General features: G+C 37.4%; 1 protein-coding gene across 1 annotated transcript; it reads right to left on the bottom strand.

The window, feature by feature from the left end:
- Window positions 1–2,011: 2,011 nt before the first annotated feature.
- Window positions 2,012–19,065, bottom strand: LOC139733175 (uncharacterized). Its single transcript, XM_071644017.1, has 8 exons — window positions 19,020–19,065; window positions 17,656–17,784; window positions 11,919–11,969; window positions 10,760–10,864; window positions 7,149–7,313; window positions 4,263–4,418; window positions 3,033–3,194; window positions 2,012–2,103 (listed from the first exon to the last, which is right to left on the bottom strand). The coding sequence occupies exons 2-8, from the start codon at window positions 17,741–17,743 to the stop codon at window positions 2,012–2,014; spliced, it is 819 nt and encodes a 272-aa protein (XP_071500118.1). The 5' UTR covers window positions 17,744–17,784; window positions 19,020–19,065.
- Window positions 19,066–19,074: the final 9 nt, after the last annotated feature.

The raw sequence follows: 19,074 nt of genomic DNA, 5'->3' as shown, positions 1-19,074 counted from the left end.
GAATTACCGTTCAATACCTGTTCTGCCGTTTTTTTCAAAAGTATTTGAAAAATGTCTTTATGAACGACTTTACACTTTTTTTTCCATTTCATGTAATCTTTTATCAAACAATCAGTATGGATTCCGTTTGGGATACTCCACTACCACAACTCTTCTTGATTTAATACATAAAAGTTACAGCAGCAATTGATTAGAAACAGTATAGTATTGGTTTGTTTCTTGATTTAAGCAAAGCTCTCGACACTCTTGATAATTTAATTTTGCTGAATAAATTAGAAAATTATGGTATTCGCGGAGTTTTATCAAAAATTATTCAAAGATTATTTATCTAAGAATTTTCAGTTTGTAACGATTGACAATGATAAGTCTTCGTATAAACGTATTCAATGTGGAAAGCCATAAGATTCCATTCCCAGTCCATTGTTATTTCTGATTTTAATGATATTGTTTATTCAAGTAAAATTTAACAGTTTTTTTTATTTGCTGACGACATCAGTGCGTTCATGTCACATAACAGTTATTCAATTGATTTATTTAATCCTGAATTGATTATGAGTAATTGGTTGATCAATAATAAATTAGTGATAAATGTAAATAAAACTCAATTTATGGTACTTAGTAAGAGGAAATTTGATGAAAATGCTGTTTTATATTTTAATGGTCAAACAATTTCTCATTTGTCTTGTGTAAAGTTTGTAAGAGTGTAGATGACAAGCTTTCATAGCATGAGCAATGGCATTGGTGTCGTATACAATCGCATTGCCAAATGTATTGGTGTTTTTTTTTAATAATCTGAGGCATTTCCCTAGATTTATTCCGATTATGTTTTACCATTTTTACTTTAGTTAGTTCTCATATTAATTATTGTTATGTTGCCTGTTCCAATGGAAATGATTTTTGTTTGAGAATACTTTTTTAATTACAGAAAAAAGCTATTCGAATCATTTCCGATGTATCTTTTAATGCCAACACTTTACCTCCTTTTCTTTAATTTGAAGCTTTCAAAGTATAGGATATTAATAGATATAATCTTGCGACTTTTATTTATGTGTTCAAAAGGTTCATTGCCCTCTAATATTTCTTCTAATTTTTTCTTGAATAGAAATGCATTATGTTTATAACTCTCATCATGTTAGAACAAATATTTCTGAAAATACAAAGGTCAATTAATATGGACCGAAATACCATTTGATTTGAAAATGAAACTGTCATTGAATAGTTTTAAGAAGAATTACAACCTTATTAAATTCATATTCTCACTTACGATGATTATCTTAATTGCACTTTAATATTTTTTTATTTGTTCTTTTATTCTGTCCTTTTCTTTTCCTCTTTTTAATTTTCTTTTCTATGCTCCCTATATATTGTACACAGTATTTATGTTTTCTAGGGGTCAGCGATTCACAAGGCTTATTGCTCTTCTCTGCTGACCCCCCATTCACATGAATTTATGTATCGGGTTTGTTCTTGTTGTTGTTTTTGTGTATATGTGTGTGTTTCTCTTGATATTGTTATAATCATTCATATCTAGTTGTTTTCATCGTATGAATTTTCTGATGATTTTATGTCGAATGTAAATTAACTTGAATTGAATTGAATTGAATTTCAATTTCAATTTCAAAATTTAATTTTGGCGATGTGCGGACACACAACTCTATATTGAGAGGTCATTCGAAACTTGAGAATACGGAGATATAAAACATGCAGTGACTATAATAGTCATCGGAGTACCAAATACATCACATTGTACTAAACAATTAAGATTCTGTATGTGTGTATGTGTGTGTGTGTGTGTGTGTGTGCGTGCGTGTGATTTACGTCAGATTACCCTTTTCCCAGCAAACATTTTTGTCCCAAATTCGACAGTTTGCTGTTCATTCAAAGATGTCATGAGTGTAAATCTCATCAGTATTGTACCTCTATTTTACGTTATTTTACATACCGTTTCACGAGAAGCAATTGAGACAGAGCTAAATGTTTCTTGTTACTGTTTCTACTTGTCGTTATGTACTCACCAGTGGTGATAAACAAAGACAGCGCAATGACATTCCTTGGCCAGATCTTTCTGTATTAGCTGATATGTATCAACGCTTCGTTCAGCAACTGCAAAAGAGACATCATACGTATAGTTACTCCAAATTGTTGTAATGAAATGATAATGCCTCGCCAAAATATAGCATGCTTCAATTTCATCATCGTTGTCACAGGGTTGTGTTCTGAAAGTGGTCATAATGTATTGACTTTGATAATCTATATACTATTATATTTCATATATTTGTACTGCATTCGATAGTCACACACATTCTCATGTTCATAATAATTGATGTGGGTTTGTGCATTTGCATCTTACCTAATGTAGGCGTCTCACTGTCCCGAAGTCGGGCAAAGATGAACACATGATAAAAAAACTGTTCCTAATCCTGCTCTGATTCGAGTTATTCATGAAGACATGAAAGCCATCGTATAACCGTCTGAGGAGTTTCTCAGGCTACTATCAAAAGTTCGTATTTGCTTTGGCTTTTGATGGGCTTTTAATCAAGTTCTGGGATAACTTCGCGGGAAAATTAAAACTTCCAAAAATTCGTATGGCGATCATGTGTAGATTTCAGGACGTATAGGATGTATTTCTTCTTGACTCAGTGATTCTGAAGAAATTAATGATCGTGCCATGAGAGGACATGCGAGGAATATTTAGCAGTACGTTGGTTTTTTTTTTTTTCACTGAAGGACTATGAAATGATATTCAGCTGATAGCACCGTTGCCAGCTAAATATATGAATGTCATGATTTTTTTTGAATTATCTATAGTGCTGACAAGACGTTGTTCATGATTGATGGAATTCTCACTTCATATCATTGCTTTTCCACACAAAGTCTAATGAAACGTATACCGCCAGCCTTTCAATTGTACAGGAAACAGTGTTTATGTAATCTCAAAGAAGAAGAAAAAATCTCTTCAATTGGGAGGAAGGGCAGATCAGATGGCTCGTTCTCCTCACCGATCAGAGAGTGATTCATTTATTTCAACTTACGGATTTCACTTTTAACGCCCATTACTTCTTCCACTTTGAAACTCCGCATTCCCCGATTATCCAGCAGATTGATGAAGTTAGTCAGCTTGTAGTGGGCTCGCTGCTTCGACGTGCTTCCTCCACTGATGGGTGTTCCTTCAGCAGCCTTTTGGTCATATGTTCCTGTGAAAGAGACATGTTCAAAGAAGATTGTGGCTCGTTTCTTTCCCACTGTACCTCCTCTGCTCAGAGAATAAAATCGCCATTACAGCGGGGCCTTTCAGCGTTGGATGAAAAAACTCTTGCAAAAACAATAACAACATCATCAACAACAACAGCAACAACAACAACACACACACATACACACACACACACATACACACACACAAAGAATGTAGAATCCAAATCAAGAGATTATTGTCTGGAGATTCATCAGACTTTTGTGAGGACTATATATAGGCTACATATTGACAATGATCTGTCCCATAAAGAATGCACACTGTAAAAACATCGGTGTTACATTTAACAACATGGGTGTTAAATCTAACACCGATCAAACTTCAATAGACGACCACACCCACAGGTGTTGAAAATGTATTGTGACGGTGTTAAAAAGTGTTCGTCTGGCACTTCGTGGTGTTAATTTGACACTGTGGCTGGTGATATTTTTGACACTGCATGGTGTTGAATTGATATTGGTGGTGTTAATTGCAATGGTATAACACCCGTCCAGCTTCAATAGGGGACCACACCAACTGGTGTTACTGTGGTGTAAATTTGTTTACACATTTTTTCAAAAATCAAGTACTTTATCGGAAAATTCTTTATCGTCTTGTTAAAGTTCAAAATTAACAAGAAGTTCAGTAACTAAGAAACTATTCAAAAAACAATTTTAAATTTTGAAATGACACCCGGAGGTGTTAATCTAACACCATGAATGAGCACCGGAAATTTAACACCAGCTCGGTGTTCCATATTTAACACCGGACTTTTTGCAGTGTATGCACAGATAAGGCAATTTCATCTTTAAAGCAGAATAGGTATAACAACGATTATAATTTAGTATGCCCTAAAGTGCTGCACTAACCGAGAACACATTGATAGACTCCTACTGACAGTATTTTTTAATCATGCTCTTTCTTCTTTACATGCCTTTAAACTATCTAAGGGGAATATAATCGTACATGAATTTTGTAATGAATAATTACTATATGGAAATGGAATTGGAGGGTGGACTCTCAGGAGACCTACCAGCGAACGCACAGAAAAGTGAGTTGACGAAAGAAGATTTTCCCGCGCTCATCAGCCCGAATAGATTGATGTTGACTTGCTCTAGGTGCAGGAGATCATTTTCCACGTTTCCTGTGCTACCCGGTCGGTAGTCACGTATCTTGGCTCGCAATTGGTCTGCGAGACACAACGCACAGAAAATACATTGACACATCGTTGCTTATTGTTTACCATCCTTGTTTTGAAATACATATGCCTATTACATCGCACTTCATTCAATCAATGTAAAAGCAATGTGTCATGAATTTACATACTGACAGCTTAAATGTGTATATGTATACAGATTGACAAGATTACGTTATAGTTGAGAAGTTTCTATTCGTAAAGCTGCGAGTTCATGCATGTGAAAACAAAGAGCTCATCACACCAAGCCAGAATTTTATAGGAAGTGCCTACATTGTACATATTTGGCTAAGTGATGCAATACATACACCGTACAGCACGTGTTTACTTGTATATTGTTTTGTGGCAAGCCCCAGTCACATAATTATATACACAGATCCCCAAGAATCATGATCCCCGGATCATGCCGGCGATGATCCTGGGACAGTTTTGCCCTGGATGGAGCGTCGAAGAGTGCTGATGACTGTACACACAGTATCAACACGGCGGCTACACGCACGTACACGCATAAGGCCGGACACCCACGGCATCTGCACAGCATCCACACGGCGCTTACACGGACCTCTACGGACCATGCCGGAACCACCCGGCAACTACACGGTCCATGCCGGCAGAGTATGGCGTTTTATACACGGACTATAAGGGCGTCTACGCGGACCAACACGGCAGCTACACGTACCACGCCGGCAAACGAAAATCTACCATTACAAGCAAGCTGATTTTAGATTTTCATCAATCTTCTTCTCGTTTTTGTCACTTAAGGAATGTCTAGATCCGTGTTCATCCCTGTCATATCGTGTTTGAACGTGATGGTCCGTGTAGTTGCCGTGTGGTTGCCTTGTAGGTCCGTGTAGCTACCTTGATGATCTGTGACGTTTCCGCCAATTGTATGGCAAATAGCGAAATATATTCAGAACACAAGTATGAACATGAACTCATGCAAAGGGCTAAACAATGAGATGGTAAGCCATGATGTTAATTAGTTCTCTAGTTACTCATATTGTGCTATAGCGTCTTTTCTTCGGTAGCGTCAATACTCTACAAGACAAACTAGTGTATCTTGCTGCAGATACAGTAAGCGTGATATAGGGAACAGTGATTCTGAGAAATCTTAAATTAAAAGGGGGAAAAGGGGGGGGGGGGACTTTGACGACGCCGAGTTAATTGGTACTGAAAGTGGCTTTATCGTAGTATTCTGGATGAACATTGCCACTTTTCTATGCACCACTGATCCTATAGCACAAATATAGCATCATAGTAATTTAGCATCAGGTAATGGAGGCGTGACAAAAGTCAGCTTGAGGAGTCCACAGTAGTGGATGAAAACTAGCCAGTCAAATACAATTTTGTTTCCGGTCTAAATGTGTTCTGATACATCCTCCCCCAAACTATTTCAAGTTTCAAGCTACATTTTATAAGGGTTACTGTATGTGACATGAACAGTTTTTTTTTTTTTTTTTTTATAGCGCTATTTTAAAATGGTTTGACTATCGTTCGAATCATTCCTGGCGCTTGCACCACTGAACAAGCTTGCACCAATGAACAAGCTTGCCCCACTGAACAAGCTTGCACCACTGAACAAGCTTGCACCACTGAACAAGCTTGCACTACTGAACAAGCTTGCACCAATGAACAAGCTTGCACCAATGAACAAGCTTGCCCCACTGAACAAGCTTGCACCACTGAACAAGCTTGCACTACTGAACAAGCTTGCACCAATGAACAAGCTTGCACCAATGAACAAGCTTGCACTACTGAACAAGCTTGCACCAATGAACAAGCTTGCACTACTGAACAAGCTTGCACTACTGAACAAGCTTGCACCACTGAACAAGCTTGCACCACTGAACAAGCTTGCACTACTGAACAAGCTTGCACCAATGAACAAGCTTGCACCACTGAACAAGCTTGCCCCACTGAACAAGCTTGAATACACTCGAACGACCTATTACTAGTTTACCTCTCTCGTTCCATATATCACCTATGACAGAACTTAAAAATGCAGAGACTACCATGTGTGAGCAATGGTAAGGACTTATACATATATTAACGTTAAGTGGAGCACCAATTTGCCATATTTCTCTGAGATTCACATTATAAGAATGTTAACTAACTGCCGTTCGGTATACAGATTCTACACCGAATCATCTTGTATTAAATGACGATCAAGGTCATCAAATTTCATTCCATTTCTTTGACAATAGGCCTACTTGCAACTGATCAACGTAGATTATATTTATGTAGATGTAAGGTAATTTGTCAACCAGTTGCAATAAAAAAGAAGAAATCGCCGGAAGAATTTCATATTTTGACAAATTGGCCTACTTGCTCGGATGAAAATAAATGTAATGAGAAAACAATCTTCGTTTTGTTTTCATTTTTTTGTCTAGTACATTATTCTGTATCAAACATTTAACGAGTTTGGTGAAGATGCGTGTAAAAAGAAACGGATAAACGAGTTTTTACTTAGTTTGAAATTACAAGGTCTTTGAAAACGAAACGAATATTAAAAACATAGTCAGGGAAGAACCTAGATAAACAAATTCCGTCGAATATTCTTGCGGGTATATCAAGCAATGAAAATATCAGTAAAGTAATCAGGTTTGATAGATTATGAAATGTTTGTCCTAAAATGCAAGCAGCAAGTAAAGCACACACACACACACACACACACACACACACACACACACACACACACACACATACACACATACATTGTTTTACCTCTCTTCTCTTCCAGCGGATTAGGCCTCTCTATGGGTGGATCAGGCTCCGCTGGCTGTATCTCCTCTGGTGGATGTTCCTCCTGTGGTTGTATCTCCCCTGGTGGATGTTCCTCCTGAGGTTGTTTCTTCTCTGGTTTCTTCCAGCATGGAATCCATGCCAATACTGTAAATATATGACATATTATGATATATGTGACCCTGCATCACAAAACAAACAAAAAGTCGCCAGAAATGGATTTTTAAGTTGAGAGCAGATTCTGAAAGACAAACTTTAAGCTCTAAAAATATGTAGAACTCAATTCAAATGGACTCTCCTATATATAACCTATTATAATATTGGAAAGAAAGCCTACACTCTGGAAAGTGTGACCTGAGAAAAGAGGCTCTGAAGTGCAGGGCCTATTCAAGCGCTTAATCTTTACCATATGACTGTATCTTGAATATGTATTTGTATAAAATTGTGCATGCATATTTGTATCTATATAATACATGGGTATACGCATGCATTTGGTTATGCGTATATGTATGCTTGTTTATGATTGTGTGCATGTATGCATTATATTATGTATGACTAACGCATATACACGCCCCTATTCATGATGTTATTTTCTGCTATTTTTACCTCTATCATTTTCGTTATTATGTTCTCTATAATCTTTATCATTATCATTTTTTTGTATACAATATCTATATCATGTTCTGTATCCACCATCATTATTTTTTCCGATTTCTTTGATCCTCAGTCTTGATAAACGGCAGGGCCCGAAAGCTTGAGAATAAAAATCAAACTGTGAGGATTCAAGCTACGTCTATCGTCTCATCCTTTCTCTTACCTGCACACGACTAAGATTCGACGGCCCAGGGTTTTAACAACTGAAAACACACCTTTCACACTTGATATACATAATATTATATATATATATATACATAATATTATATATATATATATTTACATACATGTATATTCACATCCTTGCCAAAAGTGATACATTATAGTGAAAATTCGACAAATTTTGGTAAATGGCTTTTCTTTGTTGTATCGTTATGCTTTAAATCACTGAGTAACGATCATAATTTTGGTATGAAATTTGATGAAAGGTGCTGAGGAATCGCTTTCGCACTCATCAGCGTACTATGTTCATCATGATCAAGAAAACCGAGTTATTTATAACGAAGGACAGCTGAGACTGCATGGGTGCTTCCGGGATATGCCAGCGAACGGATGGGTGTACGGAGTGTGCACATGCCACAGCGAAATAAACAATGATTGTGTAAATATGATAATCAAGAGAAGCTAATGATAACAAAAAATATCTGTTGGGTGACAAATTAAGAAAACATTTAACAAGGACCGATCAACCTCTAAATAGGGTTTGATCGGATCTTCAGAGCCTGACGGGGAAACATCACATCACAAAAAAGACTGCATGGTCTATATCACTACGGGCGACACTTCGTTGCAATGTGCGCAAAAATCAGGAGCAAGTACTTCACAAAATGCTTGAACTGAACTTTAAATAACAAATCACTTTGACACGCTAATAGAGTGCGCTTAGTAACAAGATCTCAGATAACGTGAGCTTACTATAGATTAACTTAAAAAGTAACCAGCACTTGCTTTACACTCATAAATTGCCTCCAGCGTAAAATATTTTCACGTTGCAATTTTTATGGCATGGAGTTAAAAATTAATAAATGTTACATTACATGAATAAAAAGATGTTTATTCTCATGAAGTATATATATAAATATATATATATATATATATGAATATATATATATATATATATATATACATATATATATATATATATATATATACAGTGCGTATCAAAAAAAAAGATTTGATTTCAAATTTGTAAAGAATGTGCTAACTTTACACCAAAGTGAGTAGCAACATCTTAAAACCACATATCTCCTCTTTCCAATGATATCTTATTTATTCATACACGGTCATGGATGGTTGAGTAATCATTCGTTTCGGACAATGAGTCAAATTGGACTTGGGACCAAGTTTAGACACTGCAAGAATCAATGCACCTTATTGGAAATTAACTTAACAAATGGAATAATGAAATTAATAATCACAACTTACTATTGTACTTCTTCCGGATATCTCTTTTTAACATTACATCCCATGCCCCTCAACATGGCCACCATTCCTTTCCACACAGCGATTAGCTTTTTTCTTTTTCTTTTTCTTTAAAGAGATTAGCTTTTTTCTCCATCTCACGCACAGCCCTGCGAATCATTGGGGCTTGGTGGCGTAGAGGGTCAAACTCATCAGTGATTCTTTGTCTCAGAGTTGCAATGTCAGGTGGAGGGGTAATGAACACTTTGCTCTTGAGATAACCTCAAAGAAAAAAGTCACAACAAGTCAGATCCGGAGATCGTGGTGGCCACTCAACATCATGATACAATGCAATTACCCAATTTCCAAATACCTCAGCCAATCTGTTTCTTACTGCAACTAGTCGATGGGCTGGTGCGCCATCTTGTGCCCACCATAAGCGTCTGAACACACCCCTTTGTTGCACAGGAAAATTTTCCATTAATTTAGGAATCACATGTTCATTTAAATTGTAATTATCCATTTCCGTTCATGTTGTTTTCAAAGAAGAAGGGTCCTAGGAGCAAACCGTTTCCACAAAATCCAGCTCAGACATTCCCTCCCCCCCCCCCCCCCCTAAAAAAAAAAGGAGAATTGAAAAGGATTTATGCTGGTCTTACTAACTGAAACTTGGTCCCAAGTCCAATTTGACCTATTGTCCAAAAAGAATGATTACTCAGCCATCCATGACCGTGTAAGAATAAATAAGATATCATTGGAAAGAGGAGATATGTGGCTTTAAGATGTTGCTACTCGCTTTGGTGTAAAGTTAACACGGTCTTCACAAATTTTAAAATAACTCTTGTTGCGTTTTTTTTTTTTGATACGCACTGTATATATGGCCTTTGGATTGCCTCTGCTTTCTGAAACAAAAATTGTAATAACAGCAAGTCTTAAAAGTTTTTAGAAAGATTTGCAGTGCTAGTGATGATACTTTAACATTTGCTGTGATTACGATTCATTAGAATCTTTAAAAAAATGACGAGGAACGCAGCTGAGATACAAGGTAACGATGAATAATGGCACTAGCAATGACAGGAAAACCACGACCATTGAGTTGATAATATACCATTGAGTTGATAATATAATTAGTAAAATATATTCAGAGAAAACTTAATCATTCTTGTCCAGCCCCCCCCCCACCGAAAATGTTAATAATAACTTGTTTTGAAAGAGTGTTTCATATCATAGTTCTGCCACTGCTTGTACTTAGCCACTTTAAACGAAACTAATTAAAGCGAAGACATATCACGTGAGTTTCGACAAATGCACGATGATATTTCGATGATTTATTTATTTCTCTCTATACTTAAGATCTGGGAAACCTTATTATTATATGATTCCATTTATTGTCATTTATTCTGCTTCAGAAAGAATTGTCAATTCACCACAAACATTCAGTGTCGGTAAAACACGTAGATAAAAGTGACATATTGAAGAAAAAATAACAAAACTGAGCGAGAAGGCTTTTTTTTTTTCATATGACACAAATACATTACCTTCTGGCAAGAGTTCTGGCTTATATTTCTGCAACAGTTTTCCAGTCACCAGAAACGTTACTGTTCCTACAATAACGAGCAACGTCAGTCCGATTTTCCAGAAACCTTTTCGTAAGGAAAATGCCATTAAGACAAAAGGCAGAACCACTCACTTAACATAGAATTTTGATGATGAATAATTCGTATCATCGTATGCAGTGTCCTCCCGTGTATAACGGAATCCTCGGGACTGGTGGTTTTCATTCGTTACATAAAAATTCGCTATAACTGAATAATATACAGAGATTATGTAAATCTATTTTTTTTTCTTCACCACAAATTCGATTTCGTTGTAATGAGTTGTATCAGGAGTGCACTGTATATCATGACGTGGATGTGTATGATAAGGCTTACATTATAACAAATGGAACTTCTTGCGCATAAACAAATATAGTGAAGGAAGGAACAATTACATACTTTCATTATTGCATATAGGACCTACTGCACGAATTGGGTTATACAGGATAACCTTTTGATAACAATACAACTTTTCCCCGCACTATGAGATATTTTGATAATTATTGTAGGGCTACGTTAAAAACACAAATGTTACTTTGCTAAAATGAAACTTGTTTTTTTTTCTCCTAAACTTCAGTAGGCCAGCTGTCCATGTAAGGTTGATAAAACAACTACCCAGGGTAGTCTGAAACGTATCTCAGCAACATTCTTTACCGAATGCGCATAAATGCAGGTCTTGGATGAATTCATATTTTCTACGATCTTGATATGTTTAAAAAGTAACATACCACTGGTGAATATGATATGCCATAAAAGGAAATCTTATCTTTCATTGATGAAGACTCAGGAAACAGAGCAAGATATACATGTACTCAAATGCTCATATGATTTTGGGTCAATCACTTCTGGTTCTAGAGAAGATTTTAAAAGACCGTTAGATTTCAGGGCTTTAAATCTCCCTCACGACCCCAAAACTACTTCCAATTATGAACTGCATTATTAGGCAGCAACTGAACGGACTAAATCTATAGATTTAGAATAATTTATATTCACAATGAAACCATAAAATATCCCAATAACATTGACTGAGAATGTCTCAATCAAGTTAAAGGTACAAACACACACACATTGCACGACACATGATGGGGTATTATTGTCTTACCTCTCTTCTTTGTTGGCTCAGGCTTCCTCCAGCAGGGATTCAACAGCGATTCTACGAAATTATTGAAATTCGTTTTGCAATATATATTAATTGTATGTACTTCTCAATACAGATACGTAACATACATACTTGCGTTTCATGTCTTTCCATCATTTATTATGATCATTCTTGGGGCTGGGAGTCATTCTTCTGACATCATGGCAAATGAATAAATTTTATATTACTTTATTTCAATTCATTTTGATAAATAAATACTGTAGTAGATGTTAGTAAACGACCTCAAAACTGTTGTTTTTGTGCGTTGTACAAGAACAAAAAAATTAAGATGAATTTATGTCCAAGCTGTTGTTTTGTACATTGCACAAAATAAAAAAGATTTACGATCAATTGTTGGCAATTACATCTGCAACAAAGAAACGAAAACAACGAAATGTTACAAGTTCCACTATGTTACGCTATACAGGCTATACCAGGCTCGCTGGCCCGTCCAAACAATGAATGGTCTTAAAGGACAAGTTCACCTTCATAAACATAAGGATTGAGAGAATGAGAGGATTGAGAGAATATTAGTAGAACACATCATTGAAAGTTTGAGGAAAATTGGACAATCCGTTCAAAAGTTATGAATTTTTGAAGTTTTTGTGCAGTAACCGCTGGATGAGAAGACTACTGCAGTGTGTGAATACTTAGATGTCACATGCGTACAACATTATAAGGAAAATATAAAGAGAATTTCACAAAATTTCATATTTTGCAAAAAGTACACATTCCCCCGACTCGTTACCGACAAATGTTATGGGTAATATTATTCCCCCTGCCTTTAGAAAGAGTCAAGTCAAGTGCTCTTTTATTATGCGAAAAAAGTGAAAATATGTTGAATTTTATACTGTTGTACGTATATGACTCACAAGCTGCAGTAGTCCCCTCATCCAGCGGTTCCAACACAAAAATTTTGAATATTCATAACTTTTGCATCGATTGTCCAATTTTCCTCAAACTTTCACTGATGTGTTCTACTAATATTGTTGCATTCTCTCAATCCTTATGTTTATGAAGGTGAACTTGTCCTTTAAGCAACGTTTCACATCCGTATTGTTATGGTTCGGTGTAAAAATGGCACAGGTAAAAATGGCAGGGGTAAAAATGGCAGGGGTAAAAATGGCAGGGGTAAAAATGGCAGAGGTAAAAATGGCAGGGGTGAAAATGGCAGGGGTAAAAATGGCAGAGGTAAAAATGGCAGAGGTAAAACTGGCAGAGGTAAAAATGGCAGGGGTAAAAATGGCAGGAGTAAAAATGGCAAGGGTAAAAATGGCAGAGGTAAAAATGGCAGCGGTGAAAATGGCAGCGGTAAAAATGGCAAAGGTAAATAATTATGTGGTAAAAATGTCAGAGGTAAAGTTGTCAGTGGTCGAAATGTCAGTGGTCAAAAGGCTAGAGATAAAAATGCCATTGATAAAAATTTAGTCGTTGAAATGCAAGAGGACGAGGTAAAAGTGACAGAGATTTTTTTTTTTCTTCTTCATGTTTCTGACACCTTTCTCGCAATACGCGCTTTTCGTGCCTTCTCCTGAAATAAAGCACGGGGGAGACGGGGGAGAAATGGGACACGGGACGAAATATGGGACACTCATGTAGCTTGAAAATGCTCGGCCAGTCAACAATCCTATCATATCAGTAAAATGATGAGCCTCGGTACACCTGAAAATGGACATATTACCCACTATACAGCTCTACAGGTATCTTGTCAGTAAAATATCAAACTTACTTTAGATCTGGTAGGTCCTGTACTATGTTAATAAGTATTTCAAAAAGTGTGCAAGCTTCTGAAAATACAATTGCTTGATAACAGACATGCAGGTATGAAAAATTGGCAGGGATCTTTTACTGTTTCTGTTAGATCTAGGGAAAATTTAAAAGGGCAGTGTTACATTTCTCCCCGCGGCATAATTATGTAAAGAGTCTTGCAGAGCTTCAGCGATCCCTGTGTAAATTGAATCGCGATCATATTATGGTAGTTATAGGCGGTGATTTCAATCTACCTGGATGGGATTGGATTGGATTTTCGGGGGCATCCCACGAGACCGACACCCACGAGTCATACGGTCCACGAGACCACGAGTTATACGGCTCAGGAGTCATACAGCCTATGAGTTCGACACTACGCACAAAAGGCTCATGAGCCCGGCACTAAGCAAACATAGCCCACGAGACCGACACTAAGCAATAAAGGCTCATGAGACCGACACTAAGCAAAGAAAGCCCACGAGACCGACAGTAGGCAAAAAAGGCCCACGAGACCGACAATAAGCTAAAAAGGCTCACGAGACCGACACTAAGCAAAGAAAGCCCACGAGACCGACAGTAGGCAAAGAAGGCCCACGAGACCGACAGGATAAACAGCGCCATCTACATGTCAATCACCTGTACAGGGTGTTCCATGAACGGAAAAATAACATACTGGCGGGTGTAATTTCGTAACGCTATCAATTGAAAGATGGTGACCATCTACATAATTATGAACGTCATCAAATATGTATTTCTACATACTTCTGGGGAGGGGGGGGGGGCAAGTGTGTCAGGGAGCGACATTGTTATCAAGTAGACAAATTGAATTGTATTCTTCATGCCCCCGCTCCCCCCCCCCCCAAAAAAAAAATAGAAGAATTAGTATTCTTCATTCCCCCCTAAAAAAAGAGACAAATAACACAAATGATTTCAAAAGAGGACAATAACGATGTATGGATTAATTTAGAGCATTGATAATGCCATCGTGCTATTTTCAATAGGCTTTACCAGTTTTTAGCTAGAAAATGGACAAGATATAAATTTCACCTCTTCTCTTTCCCCGATTCACTAGTTACGTATTCTATTTTAGATATTCTACCCTCCTGCTTTGACGTTTTGCAGTAAGATCTATTTGTAATTTTCTCTGTAACTATGATGTATGTCGCAAGGATTCACCTCAATTTTGTGGCTTGTGTTATTCTCTTCCGAACTTGATCGTGAAATACAATAGCTGTTTTCATAGATGCATCTGGTTTTTCCGAATCCCTAACGCAACACCCTCGCAGGTTTACTGTAGAAAGATCTGTTACACACTTTTACTGTACTTTGTTCTTTTTTTTTTCACAAACACACACCCATGCAAACACAATTAAAGATCCTGATCATTTCGGGGGGGGGGGGGGGGGGGGGGGGACTGATGGGGTAACACCCTGCCGGAGATGGCAACTCTTCTTTTCCATCTCTCATATCTTCCTATGCTATTACAGGTATCAGGACACCCTATACAAATTATTGGTCGATAGGTGGCGCTGTTCATCCTGTCGGTCTCGTGGGCCTTCTTTGCTTAGTGTCAGTCTCGTGAACCTCTTTTACGTAATGTCGGTCTCGTGAGCCTTGTATGCGTAGCGTCGGTCTCGTGGACCTTTTAAGTGTAGCGTCGGTCTCGTGGGCTTTGTTTGCTTACTGTCGGTCTCATGAGCCTTTTATGCGTAGTGTCGGTCTCGTGAGCCGTATATTTCCTGGGCTTATTTTACTTGATGTCGAACTCGTGGGCTTTATTTACTCAGTGTCGAACTCGTGGGCTGTATAACTGGTGGGCTGTATGACTTGTGAGCTGTATGACTCGTGGGCTGTATGACTTGTGAGCTGTATAACTTGTGGGCTGTATGACTCGTGGGTGTCGGTCTCGTGACGTGCACCCGGATTTTCTTACTGTTGTTGTATAACGAGGGAACAACGTCATTTTCGGTGGCTGAATCTACCAATCTTTAGCAACACACCATGTTGATAACACAATGGAATCTGACTTTGGAGCAACAGCTAAGTTTGAAAGGCATCAAACATTCACATTTTTTCACCTGCGATTTCGTTCAACAATGAATGAAGAAATCCCAAGGCAAACTATCAGTTTTTATTCTCACTAGAACAGTTTATTGCTAAAGTTCGTCTCCAGTTTTAATATGCATAAGTTTGTGAAGTGACCACAAAGTGTTCATCAAACTTCGAGATATTTGTTTTTGCGCTATGTGATACTTGAACAATGTAATGAAATATTTTGCAAGAGCTTACTTATGTCTGCCGATACATCTGCTGTAGTTTGTTTTTTGTGTTTTGTATTTTTACTTTTGCATTATGTCGTGATCAGGTCTTGTGAGATAAATAGGCTCCTACGAAACCTGAATGTAAGAAAATAATATTGAACAGATGCAAAATTAGCGGTTTGCTTCGACTATGTCTCCTTCACTTCTTTACATTATAAAACAGTTCAAAAAATGAAAAATAATGACAATATACTAGTCTGGACGTGAGAGAATTCGTATGTGTAAGAGTGTGTATGTGAGAGTATGTACATCTGCGTATATGTTTATACCAAAAGTGGGTTCGTGAGTGTGTGTCTGTGTGTCTGTGTGTGTGTGTGTGTGTGTGTGTGATAACTTCATTGGGCGAAACAACGTAGGATTATACTGTTCAAGGGTTTTGCAGCATTGTTGGAACCCCCTTATAATGATAGATAATAATAATAATAATAATAATAATAATAACAATAATACTGAATAATAAAACAAATTCCCATAGGCCTACTAGGCTCTTAGCTGATTTATTATTTCTCTGCACACAAACAGATTACGCCACTGCACTTGAATCAAACTCAGAATAATGAGTGCTCATAAAACATAATCAAATCAATATTCTTCAAATCTGCAATTTGGATTTGATAATTCGATAAATACAGTTTGCTTTGACTAAGTTATCATTCAAAACCTTTTCATACGTTTATATCTCACGAAATCGCTCTCATTACTTCTGACATTTTACTTCTGCCATTTTTACCTCTGCCATTTTTACCTCTGCCATTTTTACTTCTGCCATTTTTACCTCTGCCATTTTTACCCCTGCCATATTTACCTCTGCCATTTTTACCCCTGCCATTTTTACCCCTGCCGTTTTTACCTCTGCCATTTTTACCTCTGCCATTTTTACCCCTGCCATTTTTACCTCTGCCATATTTACCTCTGCCATTTTTACCTCTGCCATTTTTACCCCTGCCATTTTTACCTCTGCCATTTTTACCTCTGCCATTTTTACCTGGCACCATTGTGATAACTGTATGAATTGCATTTGCTACTGCTGTTGTTTGGATATACTCTGTAGTTGAAAAATATTTTGCAGTTCAGTGAAGGTATTAGATATGACTGCAATGGAAGTGTGAGAAAGCATGAATATCGAAATGTGTACATTCCATCAGAATCTTCAGAAATGACGAGTTCAACTAATACTGTAAGAAAACAACAATAATCGCACGTTATGATTTCCGTCATAATGTTGTTACTGTAATATTTAATTTCCCTTGTATAAGCATAAAATAAAAACTTGTTTCAAAGCAGCATTTTACACAATGTACACTGTCAGGTTTCTCTACCACTGCCTGTACGTCGCAGAACGAAACCAAATGAACAGAAACAGATATAAGACTTAAAAAAACACGTTTCGACAAATGCATGATATTGAAATCTATTTCAATTATGTCTTTGCAGTAAATGCGGAAAATTTATCATAAATCCACTTAAGCATTATCGTATTTTTCTTTCCAGAACAATCTGTCAGCTTACCATAGACCTTTAAAGTCGACAAACACCAAAAGACGAGAGGGACATTAAGAAGAAGAATTAAAAACAAAATAAAACTGAGCAAGCAGTTTTCTTTCTGATTAATTTGTCAGAAATAATATTACCTTCCGGCAGTAGTCCTGGTTTATATATCTGCAACAGTTTGCCAATCATCAGAATCACTGTGGTTACCACAAGCACATATATCAGCATCAGTCCGATTTGGGGAACGGATTCATTAGGAGCTTTTTGTTCTGTAAAGATCACAAAAAGACAGCAATGCACAGCCACTGTTATTGAACATAGAACCTCGATTCTGAAGAAGCCTGCACGATCGCAATATGAAATTCGATATATTTACTGGGCCCGAAGGGTTACAGAGTATTAGTCAAAGCCAAGTCTTGAATTATGAATATTGATGGTATAAACGGTACAGGGGCGGATCCAGGAATTCTGTAAAAGGGGGAGGGGGCGCAACTAATATTTCTGGTGCCACTTCCGGGTTTCATTTCAATTTTTTTTTCTTTTTATTTCTTGTGTGTTGACGAAAAATAAGGGGGGGGGTGCGCCGGGTGCTCCCCTGTGGATCCGCCACTGCGGTATCAAAGCCGGATTAACATAACATATAGATTTTAAGCAGTAATTGAAAGAGAAAAGCAACAGCCTGCAATCATGCGTTTTTCCTAGACCAACAGACAACAATTTCATCGTTCTCATTCTCAACTACATACCACTTCCGGTATAGCTGGAATGCAAACAAACAACTCGACGATGCAGTACACATGCAGAGTATACGGCGTCGGCGTTCAGAATCCTTGATCTACCATTCTTTGACGTAAATTTGTCACTGATATTTCTTTTAGTTTTCCAAAGTGTTAACATGGACCATATCTGACAGTTTCTGAAATTTCAAAGCCTGTTATGAAAGGATAGTAGATGATTTTGTCTGAAAAAATATTCCGCAACTCTTATTTGGCCTTACATTGGCATCAATATTTTGAGGACATGAATACATGAAATTCTGTATTTTCTTTCTTAGATTGTTCAAAGGCAACCGCTCGATTAGGTCGGTGCATTGGCGGTTGCCACTCGGAGACCTGGCGTATTTTTGGCAGCGAGTGAAAAAAAAAAATTATCTCGGTGTTAAAACTTCAGCGGCGACCGACCGATGCCCTAAAAATCAGTGGTGTCTGGTATAGGTCACCGTTCGGTCATCGGTCTGTGTCCGACCGAAATTAGCAAAAAACTCGCCCGACAGGTCGCTAAGCAGGCTGATTTGGGGGGGGGGGGTTGACAGTAGCCTAAGACATGTAAGAATGAAGAGGTATTATATTATAAACCTCCAACCGTCAAGGATATGATGGTGGATATAATATAAGTGACATTTTTGCTATTGTTAAAGGTGAATCACTTCTGAAAGTATATCAAGAAAATAGATCCCTGCATTGAATTTGCCATTTTACTTCTTGGATAGGAAAGAAAACCTTACCTTGTCTGTCAACCTGAGTGTGCAGAGAGCCTTGTTGTGACGATTGATGGCTCGG

Source organism: Diadema antillarum, unplaced genomic scaffold (genome assembly GCF_040938485.1).
Source record: "Diadema antillarum isolate AM-2024a unplaced genomic scaffold, OU_Dant_1.0 seq00000462_RagTag, whole genome shotgun sequence".
Taxonomy (NCBI): domain Eukaryota; kingdom Metazoa; phylum Echinodermata; class Echinoidea; order Diadematoida; family Diadematidae; genus Diadema; species Diadema antillarum.
The sequence above is the reverse complement of the archived record's forward strand: the minus strand, read 5'-3'. Positions and strand labels throughout refer to the sequence as shown.